General features: G+C 36.2%; 1 protein-coding gene across 1 annotated transcript in view; it reads left to right on the top strand.

Annotated features, from left to right (window-relative positions):
* Window positions 1-2,383: 2,383 nt before the first annotated feature.
* Window positions 2,384-27,628, top strand: part of NCKAP1 (NCK associated protein 1) — a 105,827-nt gene continuing 80,582 nt past the window's right edge. Inside the window, exons 1-2 of the mRNA XM_070359272.1 lie at window positions 2,384-2,766; window positions 17,258-17,368. Of these exons, the coding sequence (XP_070215373.1) occupies window positions 2,659-2,766; window positions 17,258-17,368 (219 nt within the window). The 5' untranslated portion in view covers window positions 2,384-2,658. The remainder of the gene's footprint in view (window positions 2,767-17,257; window positions 17,369-27,628) is intronic.

Genomic DNA, 27,628 nt, shown 5'->3' with positions numbered 1-27,628 from the left:
GGGTTTCTCCAGGCAAGAATACTGGAGTGAGTTGTGGGGTCCTCCTCCAGGGGATATTCCTCACCCAGGCATCAAACCCAGGTTTCTTGCATTGGAGGCAGATTCTTCACTGCTGAGCCACTGGGGAAGCCCACTCACACTACACATATGGGTAAACTTCAAAAGGGTTGGCTCAGTAACAAAATCCTTTTTGATGCAAAATGTAGAGAAATGCAAGAATTATGAATACTTCACTTACACCTAATATAAATATTCTATTCAATCTAGGACCAGTATGTCTAAAAGTTAGTTATAATAAAAATTCAACAATGAGACTAGAATCTACAGAGCTCTCCCTCTATCCGGTGCTTCTGAGTTATAAGCAGCTTCAAGTGTTCAAGTTCATATGGAATCATGATAGTGGCTTTTCTAAATGACAGCTGTGTTCAGATTTTAATGTGGCACCATTTTATTGTTCTCTCTAGACAGCACTTTTGAAAAACTGCTGCTGCTGCGTCGCTTCAGTCGTGTCTGACTCTGTGCGACCCCACAGAGGGCAGCCCACCAGGCTCTGCCATCCCTGGGATTCTCCAGGCAAGAACACTGGAGTGGGTTGCCATTTCCTTCTCCAATGCATGAAAGTGAAAAGTGAAAGTGAAGTCGCTCAGTCGTGTCCGACTCTTAGCGACCCCATGGACTGCAGCCTACCAGGCTCCTCCGTCCATGGGATTTTCCAGGCAAGAGTACTGGAGTGGGGTGCCATCGCCTTCTCCGTTTGAAAAACTAGAAAATGATATAACCTTTCTATGTAGGACTCTAATTCTGTCTGGTTAAATTTGCCTTTGGTCCCTGAAAAAAGCACATCTTTATTCCCCACCCCTCTCCCTACACCCTCTCCTTCCCAGGTCTGCCCTCACTATCTCAGGTTCCAGACTCTTACCTTCTCTAAATTAATATTTAAACTATGAAGTTGGAATGCAACCAGATAAATTAAATCCCCCCAATATGCTAATAACTAATACTAGCTCAATAGGTGATCTCTCTGAGGTGTTTGTATTAAAAAACCTTCATTCAAGTTAATTTTGTGTATAGGACTCCAAGTATAATGGCAGGTAGGATTTTTCGCTGAATGTAGGACTCTTTTCGAAGCTCCTTAAATCAAGTTCAGTCTACTGCCTTGATCTTGTAATATTAAAACGAAAATTTCTGAAGGAACTCTACATACACTAGATTTTTAAAAAGTTTCAGAATATATTCCTCACAATTTCCTTTCCATAAAGTGTTTTGATCAATCCAATGACACTTACTTTTGTAATGTCGTTTATTGAAGGTGGCAGAATATTTTGTCACTTACTTAAAAATTAATACATCAAACGAAATTAAGGCGAAAAAATCCATCAAAACAGCTTGACTCCTCTTTGCTGGAGTTCCTCACCCAAGTCAATGACATAAGTCCTTGGTTTTGCTCACTTTTGGAATCAGAGGGGGCAGCCTTCGGGTGTGACTGGGAGGTGTTTGATCAGGAAAAAAAGGAAAAAAAAAATATGGAAAAGCAGAATGTTGCCAAGAAGGGGTGGGATTTGGGGTGGAGGCCAGAAAAAAAATAGGAAAGTTCCTTCATGCACTTGAAGAAACATTTATTTCTGCCTCCCTCAGGCCAGGGCCTCTTCTATTGACGTCTTCTCCGGAGGGGTAATCCCGTCGACAAATGTCAGATTCTGATTATCTGAGGAACTTGAGTCGCCCTCGCTTCCGACCCTCTCTCCCCTGAACTGCCTTGAAGCGGGGGAGATAGGCTGGAAAGGGGAGGAAGGGAGAGGCGAAGGCCGCCTCGCAGAGCACATCTGCTGTGTTCAGCCGGAGCGTCTGTCAAGCAGTGGGAGGGAAAAGCGCATGAAGCCACCAGCCCACTCGGGCGAAACTCGCCAGAAAAAAAAACCCGCCCTGCCCCCGCCCCCTCCCCGCGGGCTTCTGCTGGTTTCTTTAGGGAGGCGGTGGAAAGGCAACTTTTGGAAACTTGAAAGCGGAGGGGTGTGTGGCGGACAAAAAAACGTAACCTCATCAGGTCGGGCTTAGGCTTCCCGGACAGTGGGCGGGCCAGGCCGGGTTGGGTCGCGTGTGGAGCCGGAGCCGCGTCCCGAGCGGCGGCTGCAGCGAGGCCGCGCGAGGCGGGCCGAGGCCCCCACCCGCCCCAACTAGGCGCAGTTCCCCGTCCGGCCTCGCGAGGGCGCCGGCGCGGCAGATCAGGTGACCGAGCGCTCGTCCGGGGCTGCGGGGAAGCGGCCTCGTTCTCAGCCGCCTGAGACGCCGCCGCCTCCGCCACACCTAGTGGAGGAGCCGGGGAAGGCGGCTCGGTGGTGGGGGCTGGGGCGGAGAGCGCCGGGGGTGGGGACGGAAGGGCGGCGGACCGAAGGCAGGAGGCTGCCGGGGCACGGGCTGCTGCGGGAAAAGGGACGACGAGGCGTCCGCCGCGGCTCGCTCTGTCCTCCCGCACGGGATTGGGGCGCGAGGGCCATGGGCGCGCTCCCCTGAGGCGGAGGTCACGGGCGGGAGGGGAGGAGGCCCAACCGAGGTAGCTGCGGAGGCCGTGGGCCGGTGACTGGGCGCGAGGCCGGCGGCGCCGGCCCCACCACCGCCACCGCCGCCGTCGCCACCACCACTACCACCACCGCCGCCACCATGTCGCGCTCCGTGCTGCAGCCTAGTCAGCAGAAGCTGGCGGAGAAGCTCACCATCCTCAACGACCGGGGCGTCGGCATGCTCACCCGCCTCTACAACATCAAGAAGGTGCGCACGGGCCGGCGAGGCCTCGGCGGGGCCGGCGGGCAGGCGGAGGCGGGATGGAGGGCAGGGGAGGCCTGGGCAATGGGGGCGGCGGGCGGCGCCCGGGGCAGAAAGCACGGCCTCGCGGCCGCAGGCCCCACCGGGATTGCCGGGGTGCGCCGCGGCCTAATGCGGAGCCCTGGCGTCTCTCCCGCCGGCTCGCGGGCCGGCCAGGGGCGGAGAGCAGCCATTTGCCCGCTCCCAGCACTGGGAACTGGCCGGCCCGGCGCGGGGTGAGGGGCGCCGGCGCCGCTGCCGCCCCCTCCTCGGCGCCCTGGCCCCCGGGCCCCCGGAACTGGGTCTGCGCGAAAGGGAGGAGGATGGATGAGATCCTAGGAGGGGGATAGGAAAACTTGGGTGTTCCATAACTGAGATCGAATGGTAGAAATCTGGCGGAGATGGTAGCAGTTTTTTTTTTTTTTTTTCCCCTCAGTTCTTTTGGATGTAAGTGGGAATGTGAGAAGGGAATGGCTCATTTGGATGAGCCCTGCATCTCCACCACTTGGCCATTTTATTCTGGATTGCCAAATAAAAGCCATTTAAGAGTGTGTTGACGATTTAGAAGTATTTCATTTTGAAGGTGGAAAGGAGGTGGTAGTGAGGGTGGAACCAGTTTTCTCCTGAAATACTTTTGGGTTGTGAGTCACTAGGACAGGAATAACAGCCTTCTTCTCTCTTTTCTCTTTACTCCTCCTCATCTTAGTTTTTCCAACCATGTCGATAATACCGAAACATCGTTTCTTAAATTTCTTTACGTTTGGTGTCTATACAAAATAAAAGCTGTGATTGTGTTGCTATTATGCTGATTTTATGGTGTAGTCTGATCATTTGAGGAGCTCTAGCTAATAGGCCCATTGAACGTCTTTACATGGCTTTGCAAGATTAAGGAATGGAAGGCTGAGTTGGAGTTAAGAAAAATAGGTTAAAAGAGCAAATATTACATTAATTTACTTTAGAAAAGAAAGACCAGAATTCCATTCCTTTTAAGGCAAAGTTAGTAAGTTTTTAGTAATTTGATAAAGAGAAAACTTAAGATTTTTTGATGCAAGTTAGATCCTGACAGTTTCCAGTGTGTATTTGATGTTATATCTTAATAATTATTTTTTTTTTTGCTTTTTAATGCATTCTGAATATTTCCTTTTAGTTTAATCGTAGCAGTAGAGTTGTAGCCCTTGTAAATTAGGGCCCCTGAAGAAAAAAATACTTAAAAATTCGTATGATGGAGTTCAATATAAAACTGACCTATTTCAGCAATTTGATGTAAGACACTGAAATTCTAGAGGAGAAGTCTGTCCTGGTTTAATAGGGATAAATTTTGTGCAGCGATGGCTGTGTTCCATTGGCATCCCTGAATATGAGGATTGGTTGACTTTAAACCTAGTGCACTCTGGAGAGTAAAATGCCTCTTCACACTTAATATTTTGTGTGACAGGAGCTCAGGGTCATTCCAGTGAAACCCTCTGCATTTACCGAGAAGAGACTTGGTTATAAGTTTATGTAAGTTTGTAATAATTTTAGATAGTATTACTTACAGGTTCATTGACCTGAACTTTTTTGTGAGATGCTCTTTAACTTGGAAATTCGTTCCTATACGATCTTTGTGCAAAGAAACAAGCAAGACAAACGTCGCTAAAAGTTACTAGACGTGTGGTATTGTGGTTAAAGGAAATGGTTATGATGGTTTCCAAAAGAGGAAGTGAGAGTAACATCAAAAGTGATTCGGGTATTTAGGCAAAATTCCTCTTTTTAAAGCATTCGTTACACATTTTTATGGCATGAAAATAGTCGGATTTTACAAATTTCATCTTCATAAATCATCTAAGATTAGACTAAATTCTAAGCGTTCAGATGCTTCAGTTCACTGCCTTTTCTCAAAAGCCTGTTTTTTCACTTCCTCTTTTGAGAAACTTTAGGCTCTTGCATTATTGAACTAGTACAATTTAAAGTGAGTTGATCATTATATCCAAGTGTCTAATATTTTGAATTATTGAAATGTTATATTTCAGCACTTAACACATTTATAATTTCTTGAGAAATACTTCTACCTTGTCTGAGTGATTGTGAGTTCCCGCTCAGTGGGGGCTGTGTTACTCATTTTTTAATTACTACCACTTGAGGTCTTATGTGGTCCATGAAGCTTTCAGTTAGGACTTGTTGAAAAGGATGAATACATTATGCATATTATGTATGTATGTATATGCAACATATATATGAGTGTGTATGTGTAATCTTGCTCTAATTTTAATAATAATAGCTTTTGATCTGCCCTCCTCACGTGATTTTATATACAAATACATCAGATGGATTTTGAGTCTTTCAGCCTGTATAGAGCTGTGTATAAAGGCTGGCGTATCTTCCTGGCTGACTGGGATTGAAACATTTGTTCAAAAATCTTGCCCCCAAAAGTGAATAAGATCTGTTTACCATGTGTTTATAAGGTTCGTGCTGTCTACATTTTTATGGCAGTATAAACCCACGTAATCTTTTCAATCTCAATCTCTTATAGTCCAAAAAAAAAAAAAAAAAAAAAAACCCTTCTACCGCATAATACATGTCTGCCAGTCATTTACCACATTTTCATTAATTCGTGTTTGCATTAGATTGTCTATCAGATCTGATTACTGTTTCAACTAAAAGTCTGCAATGGCAATATTTTAGTGAGCATATAGAGTGAAAAATATTTCAGTGACTTAGGTATCAATAAAATAACTTTGAGTTACTATAACCAAGAATAAGAGGCTTTAATACTTAGGGGAATGAATGTAGCATGGCCCCTGAAAAATATTTTGCTTTTTGAAATAAAATTTTATCAATTGAGTAATTTTTGATATCTTAATATGTACAGGCTGGAGAAGGAAATAGCAACCCACTCCAGTATTCTTGGCTGGGAAATCCCACCAACAAAGGGGCCTTGTGATTATAGTCCATGGGGTCTCAAAGGAGTCGGACACCACTGAGTGATTAAACAACAATGAACAAATATGTACAGGTTATGAAAATTTTAAGAATTTGTAATCAAATCAGAGATTTAAGAAGATGTGAAGGAGGATTTTAGGGGGAAAAGGTAAAGGTGGTAGGTAGTTTTACATTTAAATTTGTTTATTTCATAATGTCATAATTTTTTAAAAATTAAAAATGTCTTCCCTTTTTTGGAGCTAATACTACTACCCACTTATATAGTGACTTTTAACATTTCAGGCTACTTGTATATCACTCATTGTGATATGGCAGGGCAGTGTGGTGAAGTAAAGAGTATCAAGCCAGAAGTTAGGAGACCTGCCTTCCAGTCTTCAGTATGTCACTGAGAGTTTTATAATATTGGGTGGGTGTCTTGACTTCCTTGAGCTTCATTGTTTTTCATCTGTGAGATGGGGGAAAATTAACTGAAAGGAACACTCAAGTCTGTTCCAACTCTGATTATGTTATCTTTACAAAGTAGAAGTTAAGACCCATTTTAAACAGTTTAACTGAGCTCAGTTTAGTTTTTCTTAATACAGGGATGGTAATACATGATCTGTCTACTGCACAAGACTGTGAAGATAAAAAATTATAACAATGTGAAAATAGTTTAAAACTTATATGAATGTAAGATGGTATTTGTTTAGGACTCTCAGTAACTTTTGGGAGCAACATTTGTTTTTTTCTGAAATTTTACTGCTGTTTAGCAAACACATAGACCAAAATTCCAAAAAGGAAACATTTTTTAGCTGAGCTTAATTTTGTGTGTGTGTGTATGTTTATTCCTTCTTACTTTTTTCTATTTTTTCCTACGCCATCACCAACATGAACTTGATAATTCTATACCAAAAAGGTCTCAGTTAATACTTTTCGTATTTTTCATCTTGTTAAATTACTGCCTCAATTCTAAAGGACAGAAAGGTGAAAATACCTATCCAGCTATTGCAAACTTCTTTTTAATGGAGTATTTTTATTACAGGCTTTTGCCCGTGATTTTGGATAAATTTATTTTATGAGTAAAGAAGTTAATAGCAGTGTAAAATTGAAAGTCTTTACCTGATATCTGCTTATCTAATGGAGGTAAAAAAAATGTATGTGAAGTATGCAATCAGGGTAAAGAAAGGGGAATCAGCTTTAGTCTTCCCTTTCAGTGTTACATTTCTCCTCATTTAAGGGCCTTACTTTCTGTGTGGGTTAATCAGGAGAAGAAAGCATGTTCAAAGATTGGATTCTGGCAAGTTGTAGAAGTACTGTTAGTACCTATAAGATTTTTTCCTCAGGGAGATTTTTAGTATCAAAACCTTTAAACATGTTAAGAAAGCATTGTCTCTCCATCATCTGTATTTAAGTTCTCTCTCTCTATATATATATATAAAACATGTATATATTTATGTAAACAAATCCTACTTCCTTACTTTTCAAGGAAGCTGCTTGTAAAAATGAGGATTTAATAATTCTGTTTCTTGTTATACTGGTTGGTAGGCTGAGGAGATAAAGATCACTGAAAAATACTTAGGAAAGAGGCTTATTTTTATTATTTTTAAGTGGCAGTGGTAAATTGTCCACCTTTTGTTTCCTTTGTGGAATTGTTAAATAACTTAAATAATAAATTTTTTAAATGATTACAGAAGGAATACTTGTTATTGTCAAAAACTCATATGACTTCAGAAATTCTCTGCCTGTTCATCTCCCACTTTTAAAAAATAAGCTGTGTATGTGAAGTGAAGTGAAGTTGCTCAGTTGTGTTCGACTCTTTGCCACCCCATGGACTCTAGACTACCAGGCTTCTCTGTCCATGGAATTTTCCAGGCAAGAATACTGGAGTGGGTTGCCATTTCCTTCTCCAGGAGATCTTCCCGACCCAGGGATTGAACCCGGGTCTCCCACATTGTAGGCAGACGCTTTACCGTCTGAGCCACAAGGGTATACTTATACAATTTTTTGTACAAATGCTAACATATGTGCATGTATATTTTATTATATTATGACTAAAATAGATTATTTCCAAAAATGAAGAAGCAGCATGGTACAGTTTACATATAAATGAAATTAGGATTCTTAATCTGTTGCTTGTATATTTATATTTTAAGAAAATTAAAAGGATGGACATATTTAGTTAGCTACATGCAATATGTGGAAAATGAGGAGGCTCAGATGAGAAAGTATTGGTATTGAAAATTTTTGTCTTTACTGGCAAGGGTGATTGAAAATTTAATTTGTATTCTTGTTTGATAATTTACTTGCAGTGTTAGTGTTAAGTAAATTCCAACAATAATTTCAGATCATGTTCAGTAGGTGTACATTTATATGTTAAAAATAGTTTTCTCTCTTTGTTGTTGTTCAGTTGCTAAGTCATGTCTGACTGCAACTCCATGAACTGCAGCATGCCAGGCTTCCCTTTTATGTCTTTCTTTAGCAAAAAGAACATGTAATAAAAGTAAAAGTAATGCTGGCTATTTATTGAATCTCTATTATATCCTAAATTAAAAATTTTTTTTCTTTTAGTTGTCTACAGATCTGTGATTTATTCTCTAGATCTGTGATTTATTCTCTAGATAAAGCGGTTGAATTTGGTTAACTTGTCCAAGTCTTACTCTGAAAAATGAAAGTTTGGATTGACTCCTTTCTTTCTTAACTGCTAAGTCTGGGCTCTTAATTTATTTTTGTCATTAGATTATAATCATTAGTGAAATTTTTCTGGCACATATAATTTTGAACACACAATAATCTTAACCTAAAAGAAATAGGCAATTATAGAAATAATTTTCTTATTTACTGTAGACTACTTTTATATGAACTTTGTATGGGTTTGTTATGAAAAGTCATTGAGGTTATAATTAACAGTCCACCAGTGATTATTAAAGACTTCTATTTAGCTTTGTAGTATATTGAAATGAGAAATAGTTTAGAATTAGGAAATTTAAAATTCAATTTATTGACATTTTGGGGAACTTGTAAATATTTTATATTTACTTTTTATATTATATGGATTTTTTTCTTTGTGATTATTTCTAAAATTAGCCCATGACATATTAAAAGCACAAACTGAGAAGACTAACCATAGGAATAACACTAAGAAAACTGAAAACTAAGAGAAACCCTTGCTTGAGGGAAGAGCACGTATAAGACAGGAAGAAGGTGTGAGCTCAGACAGTGAGACAGCGCTTACCCTCCTTCATTGTAAGGATGTGTACAGGCGTCTCTTCACTGAAGAGGCTTTGTCTCTTGAGATTTCAAGTATACATTCTACATTTGGATTTTTAAAGTCAGATGGCAACTTTTTTTTTCCATTGAGAAACCTGCATGAAATAAAAGAAATGCCATTAAGGAAGTACAACCAATAAGTGTGTTTCTTTCTGTCTTGAACTTTACAAAATTAGTACTATTCTTTTCTGTTCCCAAGATGTGTTTTTTTGTTGACGGGTTTTAATGTTGTCATTTTAGTAAATGTAGTAAGATCTTCTTAATTTTGATCCTATTAGGAATTTGCAGTATTGTAATTATTAATTTTGACTCACTTAATATGACAGAGAATCTTCTAAATCATGTCTTTAAATACTATTGTACTGAAATGTTTTACTTCAATAAGTTAAACTTAACAGTCTCTTAAATTGCAAGTTTATAAGGAGAATTGAACAGCAGAAAATGGCATATACATCTTGAGAACTGAATGACAGTAACTTTTATTTGAATCATTAACATTTTTAATAATTTTGAAATATATAACGGGTTAAAGTTTTTGAAGGAATATCTTGTTTTAAGTCTTGGAAAGTATCTTCTTATTGCATACTTGATTATTTTAGATACTTGACAGTAATAAAATTATATCTTTAATAAAACTTTGGAAGTCATATGATGAGCTATTCTTTCAGTTAGTAGCAAATATTGGGAGTTTTCATTCATTCATTTGTTGAAAGGCTTCCTGGACACTGGGAAAACAAATTACGATACAGTCTCCAGTGCCAAGAAATTCATATTGTAGTGGGTGAGACAGATGTGTAGATAATTAACTAAAATGCAGTGATTAAGTGTTGTTGTGGGTGTCTTGAGAACGGAGTTAAAGATTCCTGTCTGGGGGAGATGGGAAGAAGAGATAGTGACTTTAGTGCTTGGTTTTGAAGTATGAATAGAAACTTCAGCTAGGCAATGACAAGGAATAGTCAGTCATTCAAGATTCCAAACTTTTGTTCAGTAGAATATATAAAGATATAAAATATATAAAGTTTTAAAATCCTGTATTAATCCTTTTTGCTGGCATATAGACTCTAAACTTCTGTTTTTTTTTCCCCCATACTTGTAGCATTCTGTGGGTTGAGAGGGCTAGATTCTGGATAAAACCTTGGTACTTTTTTTTTTTTTTTTTAAACTTTGGACAAGTTGTTTAATCTTTCTGAGTTAGAGTTCCTTTATTTATAAATTGAGGAGCCCCTTGGTTCTTGGTCAGAAATACATAACATAATCATTTTAAAAGGTTTTTAAAAGTACATCTGGATCATGACCCAAATCTACTGAATAAGCAAAAGCCCCTGAAGTTGTTCTGAAAAACCACTGAAATAAGTAAAATTAACTTTTTAATACTTCTGATTTCTTTTTCTGATAATTGCAATGATTTAATTTTGATTTTGAGGGATAACTAAATTCCTGGAATGCTCGGCTGCACATAGACTCTGTACTAGCAAAACCATCTACAGGGTGCTTATTTGCTCTCAGCTTCTCGTACACTTCAAGTTACATTTTTTGGTTTTCTAAGCCATGTTAGTCTTGCTGACTCTAATTCTTGCAATCTTAGATATTCCTGTTTTCCCACGTGTGGAATACTCTTTAATTAGCATTATAAAGTTGAGAATTAAATGGGTTAATTCACAAAGTGCTAATATAGTGCCTGGCACAAGAGTAAGACGTGAATAGATGTTGGATATTTCTGGAGCTTGAAACATAGTGGGCAAGTACTAAGTGTTCACTTTTTCCTAATAAATCCAGGTCTATACCATCTTTAGAAACATTACTTAGTTATTCCTTTTTACTGCCTGGTATTATAGTTTGATATCTACTTACTGCTAATATAAAATAAGTATTTGTTCTTCAGAAGTATGTTTCCCAGCAGTCTTTTAAAGACCAACTTCTTTTAGAATATTAACAGTGTAACCACATATAACCTTTACTCTTTGTTGGATATAAACTGAAATGTTTCTGTATATGAGAAGCTGAGAAATGTTTGAAAACAGTAACATAGACATCTTTTTGAGTATTGAATGGTAATTAGAAACTTTGATTTATTAAAATTTTTAATAAAGAATTTTGAAATATATAATGAGTCAAAATATTTATTACTTTCTGAGAACTTGTCCTTAGGAAACAATAATCATAATATTTATATACCTTTAAATCAGCTATTATTGACTCTATAAGAGATGATTTATAAAATTACATTAATTTTAAAGCATTTCCAGTAATTTCCATTACTTTCCTATCAAGTTTTTTAATCCAAACTATAGAAGTGGGTTACTTTTTTTCTTTTCCTGCCCCCTTTTTTTTTCACCTACCCAATCTCAAGGGGGAAGTTGCAAGCAGATTGATTGGCCAAAATGTGGGTGATATGCATGAAAAAAAAATGAAAAATTTAATCAGTATTATTAGAATTTGAGGCTTGTTTTGGTCTTGATAGGTTGTTTTTTTTTTTTTAGATTTTTTTTAATACTTACTGGAAAGTTGCACACTGAAATTCATTATTTTTAAAATTAGAAAATAAAAGAGTTATAGGCAAGTTGCTTTTACAATCCATGGTCTTAAGTGATGTCCATTTTTCCTCTAGGCGTTAGTATCAATTTGTTGAAGACTCAAGGGAGAATTTTAGTCCCCTTGTACCTTCAGTTTTGCAAAACCTGTTTTAACACAGGTTTATTATTTCTTATTTGTGGAGTAAAAGTTAAATTCATCTTTCATCTTGATCACATTTTGTATTTTTCCCTTTCCTAATACGATTCAGGTGAGGCTGATTTCTTTCCTATACTCTCACAAATAGCCTTCTCATTCTGATCCCTGGGACTTTGTTCATGTTTTTTTCCAATTAAGTTACTGTATTAAAAGAAATTATTTTGTTCTGTAATATTTTGGCAAAGGAATGTATTTTAAGGTAGAGTGGAAATTAAAAAATAAAATTGATTGAAGTAATCAGATTTTTTTTCCTTTAATAATGATTACTTCAATAAAAATTTTGAGCAGCTGAGGTAATGGAACAATTTTTACTTACTTTTTTTGGTGTATATATTTTTCAGTAAATGTTTTTAGTGTTTTTTTGTTTGTTTTGTTTTTAGTGTTTTGAAATACTTGAGTACTCAAAGTTAGTAATCATAAAGCCCTGAGCAAGTCACTTAATTTCTGATGCTCCTTTTCTCTCTGTTGAGTAAAGATTGAGATAATTTCTAAACCAAGATGTTTTACATGCAACAGGTGCCTAGTAAATGTTCCTTTTACTCTTGACTCTTATAATCCTTACTGTTTTGTTTTCTCTTGATTGTTGCTTAATCTCTTATGCATAGAGGACTGTTTCTATACTTTTAATTTTTATTTTTTAAACATCGTGGTAAGGAAGTTCTTGGAAAAATATGTAGCATTAACCATGCAAAGTTAAGCTGTGGTACGTAATCTGTATTGTGACAACCCAAGGAAAGACCTTGGAAGGGATTTCAGTGGTAGATTTGGCAGGAAAATTTGTTGAAAAGTCATACTTTAAAACTATATTAAGTCTGATTTTGAGGTTTTTAATCAAAGATGTTTATTTTGTGGCCTGAATAAAATAATATGTGGTTTTCTGAAACGTCTTTGTTGTTTATTTTGGATAATAACATTATATTTGTGTTTTGTGAAAAAAATGAACTAAGAAATACTAAATTGACAACACTAACATTAATTTGGTTAAATGCATGATCTTTTTTGATAATTAGGAACTCATTATAGATATCCATCTGTTGTGAAAAGTTCTATTTAAAAAAAATAGAAGATAATTAAAACTTATAAGAATTTGTGTGTCAGGCACCTGGAATAAGCACTTTTTGTGTATTTTGTCTTTTAAAAATCTGAACAACCTACCTTATTAAGTAGGTAATAATAGTATCCTTAATTTATGGGTTAAAGTACTAAGGCTCAGGGAAGCAACTTGCCTAAGGCTGTATGGGCTGTGATCCACTTAGAGATAGTTATTGATTATTACATTTAAGTACGTCCTTTAACACTAGTATAATTTTATCTGCCAGATTAGTCTTAGCTTTGTTAAATTTAAAGATAATTAGAATATTCATGGGAAATAAAGTTTCAGTTCTGAAAACTGGAAATTTAAGTGTATAAATATTTAAATTTGCTTTAGATCTTCTGGAATTTTAAATTCTGATATTTATGCTTTATGCATTATGAAATCATGCTGAGTAAAGATAAAATAAGGATTTAGAGTGGTGCTTTTTACAACAATTCTAAAATTACAGATATAGTTTAGTTTCCTGTTTGCTTCTTGATGAAATACCCCTTTTAGCCAGTTATTGTTGTTGTTTTAGTTGCTAAGTGTGTCTGACTCTTTTGTGACCCCATGGACTGTAGCTCTCCAGGCTCCTCTGTTCCATGTGATTTCCCAGGCAAGAATACTGGGGTGGGTTCCTATTTCCTCCTTTGGGGGATTTTCCCAACCCAAAGACTAAACCTGAGTCTCCTGCATTGGGAGGTGGATTCTTTACCACTGAGCCATTTGGGCAACCCCTTAACCAATTATGCAAAAGCTTTTTTTTTTTTTCCTCCTTTTGTAGAGCTATGAGATTCAGGAGTTTAGACAAAATTTTGTCCTTTACTCCCCTTTTGTTTTTTTTGGAGGGTGGGGTGATGGACAGGTTAGATGTACTCTAGTTTAATTGAATATATCAAACCTTTTGATTCAGTCTTTGTGGCAAGCCTTTCTGGAATATATTAGTTTAAAATATACTGATAACTAAGTATAGTAGTATATTCAAATTTTTTTTTTTCCTTTCTTTTTTCTTTTTTGGCTGCAACTTGTGGCTTGTGGGATCCTAGTTCCCCAACCAGGGATTGAACCTGGGTCTTCGGCAGTAAAAGCTCAGGGTTATAACCACTGGATTGCCAAGGAATCCCCTATCATTTTATTAAATATGTTATTTCAAAGGGTAATACTTTTAAGAGTGAAAGATGAGTTTTGTGTAATGTTACTGTAGGAGGAAGAGGTAAGAGTTTTAGGTGTACCAACTGCAGGCCGTGTTTTTAAAATACAGGTTATTATCTTATGATTTCTTTGTGTTGGTGTCATTAAAATGAAAATCTTAGAGTGAAGAAGATTTAATCTCTATAAACTGAGACATCTGGTTAGTTGGGATATTTGTATTGGGATATTTGCATTCTTTCAGTATGGTAGGACATTATTCTTCAGTTAATTATTAAGAATGGCTTTTTGCCAAGATGTAGTTACCTAAATACTAGCTTTTAGTCAAGTTTTGTTTTTTTTCTTGCACTTTTTTTTTTGCCTGAGTATTTGCAAATGTCTCTATTGGTATCTCGAGTAGGTTGATTTCAGAAAAAAATAAAATGGTGCCTAGTACTCTTGTATAGTGTCTGTGAATCTTGTTTTTTTATTGGCATTTTTTGAGTGAATGTAGTATGCCAGATACCCTTAAAAATTCTGCTCATATGCACACACACACCCATAAGCACCCACAGATACTAATCTAATGGGCAAAAACTTTTTAGGGTAGATTGCAATTATGATTTATTTAACAGATGAAGAAACTGAGGCACAGAAAATTACTCGTTTATGGTTATAGCTAGGAGCCAGGATTTGAACATGGACAGCCTATCTTATAACTCATGTTCTTAACTACTAGGCTACTCGTTTTCTATGAGTAAAGCAAATTTGGTTATGTTTAGACTTGGGGTATATAAAGAATAAATGATTGGAGGAAAGAATCTTAGTCATTATTTCTAATTCTGTTTACTATGTTAAAGACTATTCAGTGGTTACTATTCACATAAGACTTTTACTTAGGTAATTATAATTGTAGCTATTAGGTAAATACTGATTTCCCCATTTACACATGAAGAAATTGAGGTTAGGCGATGTGTCGTAATATATTCAAGTATGGATCGTCCCATGGATAGTAAGTGGTGACGACTGAAATTTAGTCTTCTCTTCCGGGGTCTGTGTTCTTCATCTTTATGGCACACTGTCTCCCAGCGTAGTTTGTTTAAATATGGCTCAGTGAGGAGTGTGGGAAAAGGTTAAATTAATTCCAAGGAAAGACCATATAACCACTTATTTTTCCACTGAAATGAAATTCCATTCTTTTTATTTTCTGGGCAGTAAGGAAGAGCTGTTTATATACAGATATATCTTATTAGTTACTTGATTAAATTCTTACACAATAAAATTCGTGATCTCTGGGAATGGGTATGGTAGTCTATTATATTTTATTAGTTATTTCACTTATATTGTTAGAACGAATAACTGAATTTTAAAATAATTAGAGTATGAAAGATGATACATAATATTTAAAAAGAATTTGGAATCACTTTAGTATTCTGTACTACCTCAGGCATGTTCTTGAGACTTGGTTTTCATTTTATCATTGATACAAGAAATTGCTAATATGTAGCTATTTCCATTGGTACAAATTCTTAGTTATGTGGCTCTCAGTTATTCCTATATATAATATTTTGGGGGATGTGGGTTAATTGGAAGATTAATTTATGAGAAATAGTATTTTAAGCTAGTTTAAAAAGCTGACTCTGAGGAAAAGTCAGATATATTAGTATTTATGATATTGAAATGAAATTTATACAATAGCTTTGTGTCAGTCTGGTTAAAGATTATGAAGTTCTAAATTTCTTATAGTTAGTTTTGTTTTATCTAATTATGTTTGAGAATTAAGATAATTCTTACTCCATTCCTATTTCCTTTTGGAAAATATAGGAATTTTTGCATTGATTTTTATACTTGGGCTTGGTAAGGAGTTAGTTGATATTTGAAAAACAGTTGGAATTTGAGCTAAAGTGCAGAAGTCATCCAATAACGACTTATTTTTATTCTTGGCTACCGTTTCTTTTTAAGGTATGTAAAATTTCACTGATGGTTTTGCTCCTGTTTTTATACTTGCATGTAGTCTTTATTTTTCCTTCTAGTATTATTTTTAAGTTATTTAGAAAGAGCACCAAGAAACTGACATGGTTGTACACCTCACAGTAGTATTTAAATATATATGAATAATATAAACTCTATACTTATTGTGTACTAAAACTTGCTGCTTAGAATACCTTTAAAATTGTAGCACCATATAGTTTCCATCTTGTTTTGTTATTCATAGTCTGCAGTGCATAAGTTCTCTACTGAAACGTATGTCAGAGTTTGACAGTCATTGTTTACAAGTAATTTTCTCTCTTTTTATTACAATGCTTCCCCAGCAAGGACAAGTTTGGAAGGTTTGCAAAGCTTTTCACCTTCCCTTTGCCCGCTTGCCCGCTTTCAGATCAGTTTCATGTTTCATAACTTCTCTTTCTGCAATCCACAACATAGCTATAGTAAACAGTGAAAAATCATTAAATTACAGTATTGTATTTCCTCACACATAATAGATAACTTTTCAAAGGACATACCCTCTTTAAAATACAATGAAGTTAAGTAGAAATGTTACCATTTTAGTAATTCACTAGGAAGCAGTTAATAATGTCACAGAATGAAACTGAACAGTATTGAAGATTATTCTGTATTGCTAATAGTTCAGATAAAAAGTTCTTTCTAATAAAAATGCCTTACATTTGTACAATGCTTTACAGTTTAATACAGAGAATGCTGTACTGCTGATGTGGTCAAAATGTAAACATTTCCATTTGTTCTGTGCTTATGAGATATAGAATAGATGTAGATTTCATTGTTTGAAGTGCTGCTGGTATGATGGAAAACAATGTTGTAACTCAGATTTTCGGCAACACAAGTTAATACTATAAGGCCAGTTTTAGCGCCTTCCAGTTCTTTTGAACTAGGGCTCTTGTATTTAAAATGTTTAGAGTGAATGAGGAGAACATTTTGGAAAAGACATTTAAACATAAGCTTTTATTATATAACACATAGAAACATTTCTAGTACTCTTATTGAATATTTAATTTTGTCATACTTTATTAGCTTCAGATGAATACAATCCTACCTCAAACCAAGAATTTTTTTTTCTTTTTCTTTTCTTTTTTTTTTTTAGGTTTGAGCTTTTTCCTTCACTGCTGTTCTGCGCTAACTGCTTTGAAACTTTCCATGCATTTTTTTTCAGTAGAAGAACATCTCTGTACTGTCTCCCATTGCATATTTCAGCTGTGACAATCCCTGCACTTTGCCTATTCATTTTATCACCTGCTCACCAAAAACAAGTATCTCTCTAATTTCTAATTACAGATTTGCTATTATTTTTTGGTTTTAGAAAAACGATGCATTTCACTTTTTTTTATTACTGTTGTTTTATAGGCTTGTGGAGACCCCAAGGCAAAACCATCCTACCTTATTGACAAAAACCTGGAATCTGCTGTGAAATTCATAGTCAGAAAATTCCCTGCTGTAGAAACTCGTAACAACAATGTAAGTCATTTAAATTTGTATATTACTTGATTTTAGCCATCTGTAGTGGAAGTAATGGTCAGTACTTGAAGTAGCTCTTATTTATCTAATTCTTTGTATTCTGAATATATAAACTATATACATTAAAGGCTTTTAGAGATAATATTCTTATCTCAGAAATTGGTGAAAAAAACAATTGAGCTACATTGCCATTTTATTATAGAAAAATAGGATCTTAATTTCTTACATATACTTATTCCCTTTCAAGTTGCAACAAAGAGTAAGGTAATAGATATGTATATATTTTCAAATATTAGTATTTGCATGACCAGTTAGGGACTTTTTTCTTACAGTCATAGGTTTAACTTTGTCTTGAAGTTAGAAAATGTCTTCATAGAGCTTGTATTGTTTTTCATAATTAGCTGTTTAACTTTAAAATGTATTTCTTTTTATAATTGAGAAAAACTTGTTACATTAAACAAGATAACAAGCTGATGGTGTTAGGATCTTTATTATTCCATATTACATTTCCTCAGATGGTAAAGTTTTTCATAGTATTATATTGAAAGATGGTAACATTTAGAGTCTTGCCAATTCCTTCACATATCTTTTGGTAATTCTTTATAACAACTGCTACGAATAACTCACTTTAGGAAATTAGGGTTATTTTTCACCTTACTGTGGTCTTTTCATTTAAATTTTGTTGACTTGGACTCTTTCTGCGTGTCTTCTCTTTTTCCTTTTTTCTCTGGTGGCCTTATAATTCTTTTCTCTTTTTCTTAATGTACAAACTTAGTCTAGAAATTTCCTCTTACATACAATCTCCCTACTTTTGAGAAGCTCTGCTTAAAAGATATTTTGTCATCTTGTGGTTTCTTCAGATCATGTGTATGTTCATTGAAGATTTGTATTTAGCCTGTTATTCAGCTTTCACTTAAAAATATTCTAATGTGAAGGAAAAATACCAGTCAGAACTAACAAAATAAGTCTGAAGTGCTTTTTAAATAATTTTTTAAAGTTTTATTTTAAAAGTTTTCTGTTTTTGTGAATATAGGTTAATAGAAGTCTTTCTTTCGTTTCACAGAAGATTTTGTTTTATCATTGGTATATTAAGATATCACAGTTCCTGATTAGATATGAATAACTGAAAATGAACATGTCTTCAGAACACTATTATTGTGTGGAAAACTCTTTCTTCAATTGTTGATATTAGTTCGCTAACTCATCTGAGAGGTTATATATTCACTCTAAAAGATTTTATAATGAAATCTGTTTTACATTTAATTTTATGCTTCTCTTTATCATGGCTTATGAAATCTGTGATATGAGCTCTTCAGAGAATCTTTTCAGTTTAATTTATAAGTGTGTGAAAATTTCTGTATGAGAATAAGCATAGTTCCTTGATACAAGACCTTTTATTAGAAAATTAGCAAGATCTGATTAAACATTTCATATCAGTAAAATTTTTTGTTGAATAAGTGGATAATCTTTGTTCTTGATTTGCTGGGCATGCTGTTTACAATAATACTAGGTTTTTGTTATTGTTGTTTGTTTTTTAATAGTTTATTTTTCAACTTTTGTAGCACAAAATTGATTTTTAAAATAACTAGTCAGATATGATTCACATAGCATACAGTTCACCTGTTTAAAATGTACAATTCAGTGGTTTTTAGTTCACCCACAGAGTTGTGTGTCCCAGTGCCACAGTCAATTTTAGATCATCTTTGTCATCCCCACAAGAAACCCAAGACCCATTAGCAGTCACTCCTGCCAGTATCCCCACCACCCCAACTCTAGGCAAACATGAATCTCCTTCTGTATGCTTGCCTGTCCTGTAGATTTTATATAGATAAAATAAATAATGTGTCTTTTTTGACTGGCTTCTTTCACTTAGTATACTGTTTTCAAGGTTTATTCAGGTTGTAGCATATATCAGTACTTCTTTTTATTGCCAAAAAATACTCCACTGTGTGGATATATCACCTTTTATTTATCCATTCATCAATTGATGGATGCTTGAGTTGTTTGTGCTCTTTGGCTATTACGGATACTACTACTATGAATGCTTGTGTAAAAGTTATATGGACATATGTTTTTTATTTCTCTTGGAAATATATACCTAGGAGTAGAATTGCTGGGTCATGTGATAATTCTATGTTTAACCTATAATATCAATTATACACCATTGTTAAATGTTATCTCTACCTGTAGAAGGTACTCTGGTTGTGTTGTTTGCAAAGTCTGAATTTTGTCCTACGGCCTTTACAGCTATTCTGTGTAATGCTCTTCTGCTGTTTTTTACACGCTAAAGTACTGTGTGTACTGTTTGTGAAGTTTGGTGATCTTAGTTTTAAGAGCTAAACTCCTCTTAAGTTCCTAGTGAGTTTGGGTTAGGAAATGAGGGATTTCATCTTGTAATTTTTTAATTCTAGAGAAGTGGTTAATAGAAGTATAAGGACAGGGAATGACAGTAGTGTCTGGGATGATCGGAGCTTACCGATTTCTGGCTAAATACACTGAAGAAATGGTATTGACATCACAGTTGCCTTTTTTCTCTTCTTATTCCTGGTCTTTGGGCCATTGTAGAGATATGTGCTATAGAACATGCTTGTATTATCTCAGGGATCAAGGAGAATTACTGATGAGCAGTATTTCTGTTTTCATGCATGTTACACAAGCACCACTTGTCCTCAATTTCAGAAAAGGCAGTCACAGAAAGATTGTTTCAGTAGAAAATTCAGCAAAGTTTTTGCTTTCAAGTTTCTAAAATGATCCTTACAAAAAAGCCAGTCTTATTTTGCAGCGAAAAATTGTTGATTTTTTTTTTATTGTTTCTCAGGTATCTGCTCTTGTGCCAGCTCCCATACTTTTAAATCCAGTAGAAACTGGGAGCACACAGATATCTCGTATACAGTGAAGGAGGGCAGTGCCAACTAATAGGATTGGTTCCTAACATGGCTTCAGTAGTGATGATGTTGAATCTGTTGAGTCACTTTTACTGTCTTGTGTAGTTGTGACCAGTTGTAAATTTACAAATTCTATCCCACCCCCAATTTTGGACGTAGGGAGAGTCCATACCAAGGAATGTGATTTTTTTTCCTGGATCGTGGTGTTGAATTAAATGCCCTATGTGCTTCAAAGCAGTCAATTAAATAAAATTCATATAAATAAAAGCCAGTTTTATTATAGCAGCTACTTAATTGAGTGTCTAATATATGCCGGGCTATATATATAAAATATATATGTGTGGAGAAGGACATGGCAACCCACTCCAGTATTCTTGCCTGGAGAACCTCATGGACAGAGGAGCCTGGAGGGCCCATGGGGTCACAAAGAGTCAGACACGACTTACGACTGAACAGTGTGTGTGTGTGTGTGTGTGTTTAATTAAGATTTATTTATTTATTTTTGGCTGAGCCAGGCCTTGGCTACTGTGAGTGAGCTTTCTGTGGTTGCTGCGAGCAGAGGCCACTCTCTAGCTGCAGCAGGCGGGCCTCTCACCTGGTGATTTCTTCTGTTGTGGCTCATGGGTTCTAGGGCAAGTGGACTCAGTAGTTGGAACGCATGGGCTTACTTGCTCCTTCGCATGTGGAATCTTCCCGGACCAGGGATCAAACCCATGTGCCCTTCATTGGCAGGCAGATTCATAACCACTTGACCACCAGGGAAGCCCCTGGCTATATATTTTAATAGGCTTTATAGATTTTCTTATTTAATTTAGATAAGGAAAACATTTCTGAGCTGAGAGGTTATTTGTCTATATCATATCTTCCATTATTTTGAAAGTATAACTGTCAAATGGATTTATGGTTTGTTTCTCATAGATTTCTTATGAACATATAGAGGGAAATCTGTTATTTCCCTGGATGAAGAAAAGAGTAGAAACTCCTTATTTTATCAATAGGTAAAAGTTGTTTTGCCCAAGAAATTCTTAAAGCTAATGTTCAGGTGTATATTAAAACTTTTAAGAAATTTTTTTCCTAAACTTCTAAAAACAATTCCCCCCTTTCTTCCTATGCTGTATTTACATCTAAAAGCTAGTTTAAAACTGTAAAAATATCTGGCTCAAAAGTATCATTAAGGAATTTTCTTATTTATTGTACATTTAGTATAAAACTTTGGATTTGATTCCCAAATTAAGGAGAAAATGATATAAATTACTGTCTTATGTATGTTCAGTTAGGTCTTAACTCCCTAAGAATGAAGACATTATTAGTGAGTGGGGTGGTACAATAATACAGGGATTCTGGACTTAGGTATAGGCCATTATTGAAATAATTTGAAGTTAAGCTTTCAAACTTAGAGGAATATTTGTGTTATACTTATTGTTTATTTCCTCTTTCTTGGAGCACAGTATTACAAGATGCTATTATATGTAACAAACATTTTTAATTAAGTAGCTTACAAAGTCACTCAAGACAAGACAGAGCAACTCTAAAAGTGTCATAATTTCATCACAGTTTGTTCAGAGACACAGCGTTAAAGCTTGTTTTTAGACACCATTTTATCCCTAGTGCTTGGCTCATGAGAGACAGTAAATAACGATGAGTAAATGAACCTGATTGATAAGCTTTAACTTAGCTAGCTTTCATTTATTCAAATATTGTCTATAACTATGTCAAGATCCAAATTTACCAGCACTTTAAAACACTTTATATTATTAGCTATAAAAATAATTGTACTTTTTAGTGAAGCCCCAGCTTCTTAAAAGCATAAATGTGTTTTGGGGGTATGGGGAGGCTCTTGACACATGCACTGTGGTTTAGTCCGGAGTTAGAAGGAAAGGGTAAGGAAACTTGCTTATTCCTAGTTAGTCTCTAAAATGGGCATTACTTGTCTTGTCATGGCTGCCATCATGGTGATACTATATTGGTTAAAGGGATGGACAACAAACCAAAATTTGAGTTTTGGTTTTACCACTCAGCAGACTTGTGTAACACATTGCTTTTGAAAAATGGAAGCTTTTATTTATATTACGTCTCTAACTTTTAGGTCTGCTTCACTTTTTTTTCTACCAGCTGTTTTCATGTAGATATTTCTCAATGACCTTTTTTTTCACTTCCTGCAATATATGTATGTAAGAAAACATTTTACTTCCATGGCTTCATCTAAATAGTATATCATCAACTAAGTAATACGCTAGATACTATACTATCTAGTAATATACTGTGTATAGTTACACTTTGGACAGCTCCACAACCTGAACATCACACTTTGTGTCCAGTGTTGAACACATGGTTATCCTGCATTCTGTGTCTTTTCTGTATTCTTTGTTTTGAATCATTACAATTCACTTGGTTACCTAAACCTAGAATCTTCAGAAACCCCTCTAACTTTTACAAAATGTTACACTGGTCATTGAGGGTTTGTCACTTTTAATACTGTCTTTTAATGTCTTCTGAATGTATCCTTTCAGATCTGTGAATCCTGCTCTGACAAGTGAAGTGCTGTAATGGTCCCATCAAGGCTTTTCACGCCTCCCAGTCCCTCCTGTTACTCCCCTCCTTCCTTTCTTCCAGCCTCCACTAGGGGAAGCAAAACAAAAGTAATCTCTTTATTTGTGAAACCTCACTCCTGTTTTCCGTGCACCCATCTTTCAATCTCTGTCGACTTGGATGTAGTAGGCTAGCAAATAATACTTTGATTATAGAAGGAATCATCTTACAGTAAAAGTAATGTAACAGTTTTGATGATGTATACTTTTTTAAAGAAGTATGTGTGTATCCTCATGGAAACTTAAAAGAAATGCTTGATTTTGACTAAAATTCAAGAAATTTTAATACAATGAGAACTAACTTGTGTCTATATTCTTTTTTAAAAGTGTGATCAACATTCAATTAATATCTCTTCCACATGTAATTTCTAGCTTAAATAAGAAAGAAAATTAATAAAAGAGTGAACCCCTCAATAGAAAAAACAAGTAAACCTTGCTTTGATATATTTAAAAACTATTTGAAATAGGTCAAGTGCTGGCAGGAATTGCATCAGCACTAAAGACCTACCTAAACTGGCTTTTTTTTTTTTCTTTTAATTTTTACCACGCTAACATGAATATATCATAATTAAATAGTCTAGAAGAATTTAGGATGAAATGTGAGGGTATGTAATCCTATTCCAGTCTTTCCTATCCTGCTCATATTTCTCAGGGAATATATTTTTAGTATATCTGGAGGTTACCTTCAGAACTATAAGAAATATGCTCATTCTTTTACATATTTATTTGCCAACTTTAGATAGCATCTGTTAATTCTTTGCTATAAAATATGAGGGTTTAGCTCATTGTTTCCTCCCCTCCTCTATCCTCTCCCCTCTTCCTGATGTTTGATGGTTTTTTTTTTTTTTTTTTGGTTAATATTTTTATTTTGTTGGTTACTTCCTTTTTAAACTTTAAATAGTGTATTTCTCTATATTTATAACATCAACCTTGGTCATTTTTACTTTCATGTTTCCAGAATTGTTAATGCTGTCCTTTGGTCCTGTAATCATATAGTGTTCTGAGATTAAATTATATGCTGATTCTAAAAGTTAAAATAATTGGCAAAGACCTGAATGTTTGATTTGCGTTGCTTCACTCCATAATCACACTTTGGACTTTCTTAGAAGTCCAAATAATATAATATGTTTATATGACATGTATTTATATATATATTTATTATCAAAATGAAATGGATTCTGTCTTCCAGAACTATTTCACAGTTAAATTTGTTCCATAAATAAATATTATTACTTTCCTGAATTAGTTTTCTTTATAGAATATTAAAATTTATCCAGTCTAAAATTCATGCCACCTTTCTATAAGCTTTCCTTTTTTTCTGGAGCCCACTCTCCTATAACCCTCTGCCTTCCAACTTTCCTCTGGACAATTTTCATAAGCCTGCTGCATAGCTTTCATCCCGGGATATATTTCTCTTTATTATCCCAAGTGTATTGGTTCTCACAAAGCCTTTGACTGTGTAGATCACAACAAACTTTGGAAAAGTCTTCAAGAGATGGGAATACCAAACCACCTTACCTGCCTCCTGAGAAATCTGTGTGCAGGTCAAGAAGCAACAGTTAGAACTGGACATGGAACGACAGACTGGTTCCAAATTGGGAAAGGAGTACGTCAAGGCTGTATATTGTCACCCTGCTTATTTAACTTATATGCAGAGTACATCATGAGAAATGCTGGGCTGGATGAAGCACAAGCTGCAATCAAGGTTGTGGGGAGAAATATCAATAACCTCAGATATGCAGATGACATTATCCTTATGGCAGAAAGTGAAGAAGAACTAAAGAACCTCTTGATGAAAGTGAAAGAGGAGAGTGAAAAAGCTGGCTTAAAACTCAACATTCAGAAAATGAAGATCATGGAATCCGGTCCCATCACTTCATGGCAAGTAGATAGGGAAACAAAACAGTGAGAGACGTTATTTTTGGGGGGCTCCAAAATCACTGCAGATGGTGACTGCTGCCACGAAATTAAAAGATGCTTGCTCCTTGGAAGAAAAGCTATGACCAACCTAGACAGTGTATTAAAAAGCAGAGACATTACTTTGCTGACAAAGGTCTGTCTAGTCAGAGCTATGGTTTTTCCAGTAGTCATGTGTGGATGTGAGAGATGGACTATAAAGAAAGCTGAGCGCCAAGGAATTGATGGTTTTGAACTGTGGTGTTGGAGAAGACTCTTGAGAGTCTCTTGGACTGCAAGGAGATCCAACCAGTCAGTCCTAAAGGCAGTCAGTCCTGAATATTCATTGGAAGGACTGATGTTGAAGCTGAAATTCCAAGTATTTTGGCCACCTGATGCGAAGAACTGACTCTTGAAAAAGACCCTGAATCTGGGAAAGATTGAAGGTGGGAGGAGAAGGGGACGACAGAGGATGAGATGGTTGAATGGCATTACTGACTCGATGGACATGAGTTTGAGCAAACTCTGGGGAGTTGGTGATGGACTGGGAAGCCTGGCGTGCTGCAGTCCATGGGGTCGCAAAGAGTCAGAGACGACTGAGCAACTGAGCTGACTGATTGAACTTTCACACTGAATTTGATAGAGTTTGGGAATCCCCTGAAATTGTGTACAGAGTTGATGTGTCAGTGTATTTTTCAGCTTTTGTCATATTCCCAAGGGTGGTTCTTGTGATCCCAAAACACATATGTTTTAAAATCACCTTATTTTGTGTCTTGTGCATTGTATGTTCTAATTATACTAAACTACAATAATAAGGATGCTGTCAGTTATTCGGCAGATAAAAGGGCCAGTGAGCCTTGTCTTGGGGTTTCATAGCATAGTCCCCAAGGAGATGCATTCCTGCCATTTGCAATTATTTATTCATTTTCTTAAAATTTCCTAAAGTTATATCTTGTCAGTTTTTCAGCCATCTTCCAGATGTTGTTAGCTAATCCCTTTGACTGCAATGATGATTATGATTTCCTTCAAACAGCAAAGTATGTTACCAAACCTAGTGGTATTGTTGATCTTTAGTTTTGTTTTCTTGAGTCATTTCTTTGAAAGGGCCTTTGGCCACTTTTAACCTGGTATCCTTTGAGTACCTTTGACATGGTATCTGATTATTGTTTTTCACGGCCAGTCCAGTTTTACCTTTTGTCAAATCAAATTATTTGCCAAGCTCTAAAATCAAAGATAGCAAAAGGAACTATAAGGAAATAAATAACAGATGTTGCAAAATATTTGTTTTACTTTTGTTCTTCTTAGCACTCATCTTGGCTAATACTGTTTTAAATACATACCCTAGTGGTCTTTGGCCAGGAATATATGGGATAGTATACTGTGTTAGCCCTCATTTTCCTCATTGGGGGAATAGACTATTTTTAAAGCAGTATTTTATTTGGGGAGAGGTATTTGTACACTTTGATGGCACAAATGGTCATTCTTTCTCTTGCCTCTAGCCTTTTGTTATTTTTATTATCTAGAAAAATCTTTCTCTACCATATTCTTTGACTAGGCTAATTCTACTTGTCTTTCAGGTCTATCCTTAAATGTCACCATTTCGGAGAAGCTTTTTCTAACCCTTTCTAATTAGGTTAAGTACCGCTTATATGTGTTCCCATAGTTTTATTTATTTAAAACATTTACTGAGTGCCTTCTATTAGCTGAGTCCTATTCTGGGAGAGGGAATCCAGCAGCAAATAAATCATATCACTGGTCTTGTAGGTTATACTCTTCTGGACAGAGATCGGTTAGAATAGGAATATACTGCCAGGTAGAGATGCGTTCTAAAAAGAACGAAGAGTGGCAGTGCTGCTGCTGCTGCTGCTGCTAAGTCGCTTCAGTCGTGTGTGACTCTGTGCGACCCCATAGCTGGCAACTCAGCAGGCTCCCCCATCCCTGGGATTCTCTAGGCAAGAATACTGGAGTGGGTTGCCATTTCCTTCTCCAGTGCATGAAAGTGAAAAGTCAAAGTGAAGTCGCTCAGTTGTGTCCAACTCTTAGCGACCCCATGGACTGTAACCAGGCTCCTCCGTCCATGGGATCTTCCAGGCAAGAGTACTGGAGTGGGGTGCCATTGCGTTCTCCAGAGTGATAATGGGGATATGCTAATTGACTTGACCTGAGAAAGGCCTTACTGAGGAGACAGCAGGGCGGAGATTTAAAGTTAGGAGGATGTGAGGTGAGCTGGGGGAGGAGCCTTCTGTGTTTAGCGAGCAGCACTGGCAGAAGCTCAGGTGGAAGCATACCTGGCTTGTTCAGGGAACGGAGGTAAGCCAGAGTGCCCCCTGGGGAAGGAGCTGGGAGATAGTGGTAGGAGATAAAGACGATGGTTGAAGGGGTAGGCAGATCATAAAGGGCTTTCTCAAACATAGTAAGGACTTTGGTTAGTTACTCTTGAGTTGAGATATTATTGTAGAAGAGTAATAGAGGAATGAAGTGATATACCTATGGTCACTGTGGTTGCTGGATTGAGAAATAGTCTGGAGAAAAAACAGAGGTAGAAACAGAGAAGCTGATTAGGCAATTTGTAGTCATTGAAAGAGCTGAGTGTGGCATGGCCTAGGGTGGTAAAGGTGAGAAATGTTCATATTCTGGATGTTTTGAAGACAGAGCCTACAGTATTTGCTGATGGATTTGGTATGGGGTATATAAAACAGTGAGAAATTTAAGACCTAAAGTTTTTCGATTAGGAAATATCAGGATTTACTGGGATGATGAAATAAGATTATTTAGGGTTCGATTATAGAAGGGATAGTACTCAGTAGCTCAAAATTAGATATGTTAAGTTTGAGAGACCTACTAGAAGTCTGAATGGAGATGTTGAGTAGCCAGCTATATATATAAGGTCC

Source organism: Bos mutus, chromosome 2, assembly GCF_027580195.1.
Source record: "Bos mutus isolate GX-2022 chromosome 2, NWIPB_WYAK_1.1, whole genome shotgun sequence".
Classification (NCBI taxonomy): domain Eukaryota; kingdom Metazoa; phylum Chordata; class Mammalia; order Artiodactyla; family Bovidae; genus Bos; species Bos mutus.
This window is presented reverse-complemented; position numbering and strand designations above follow the sequence as displayed.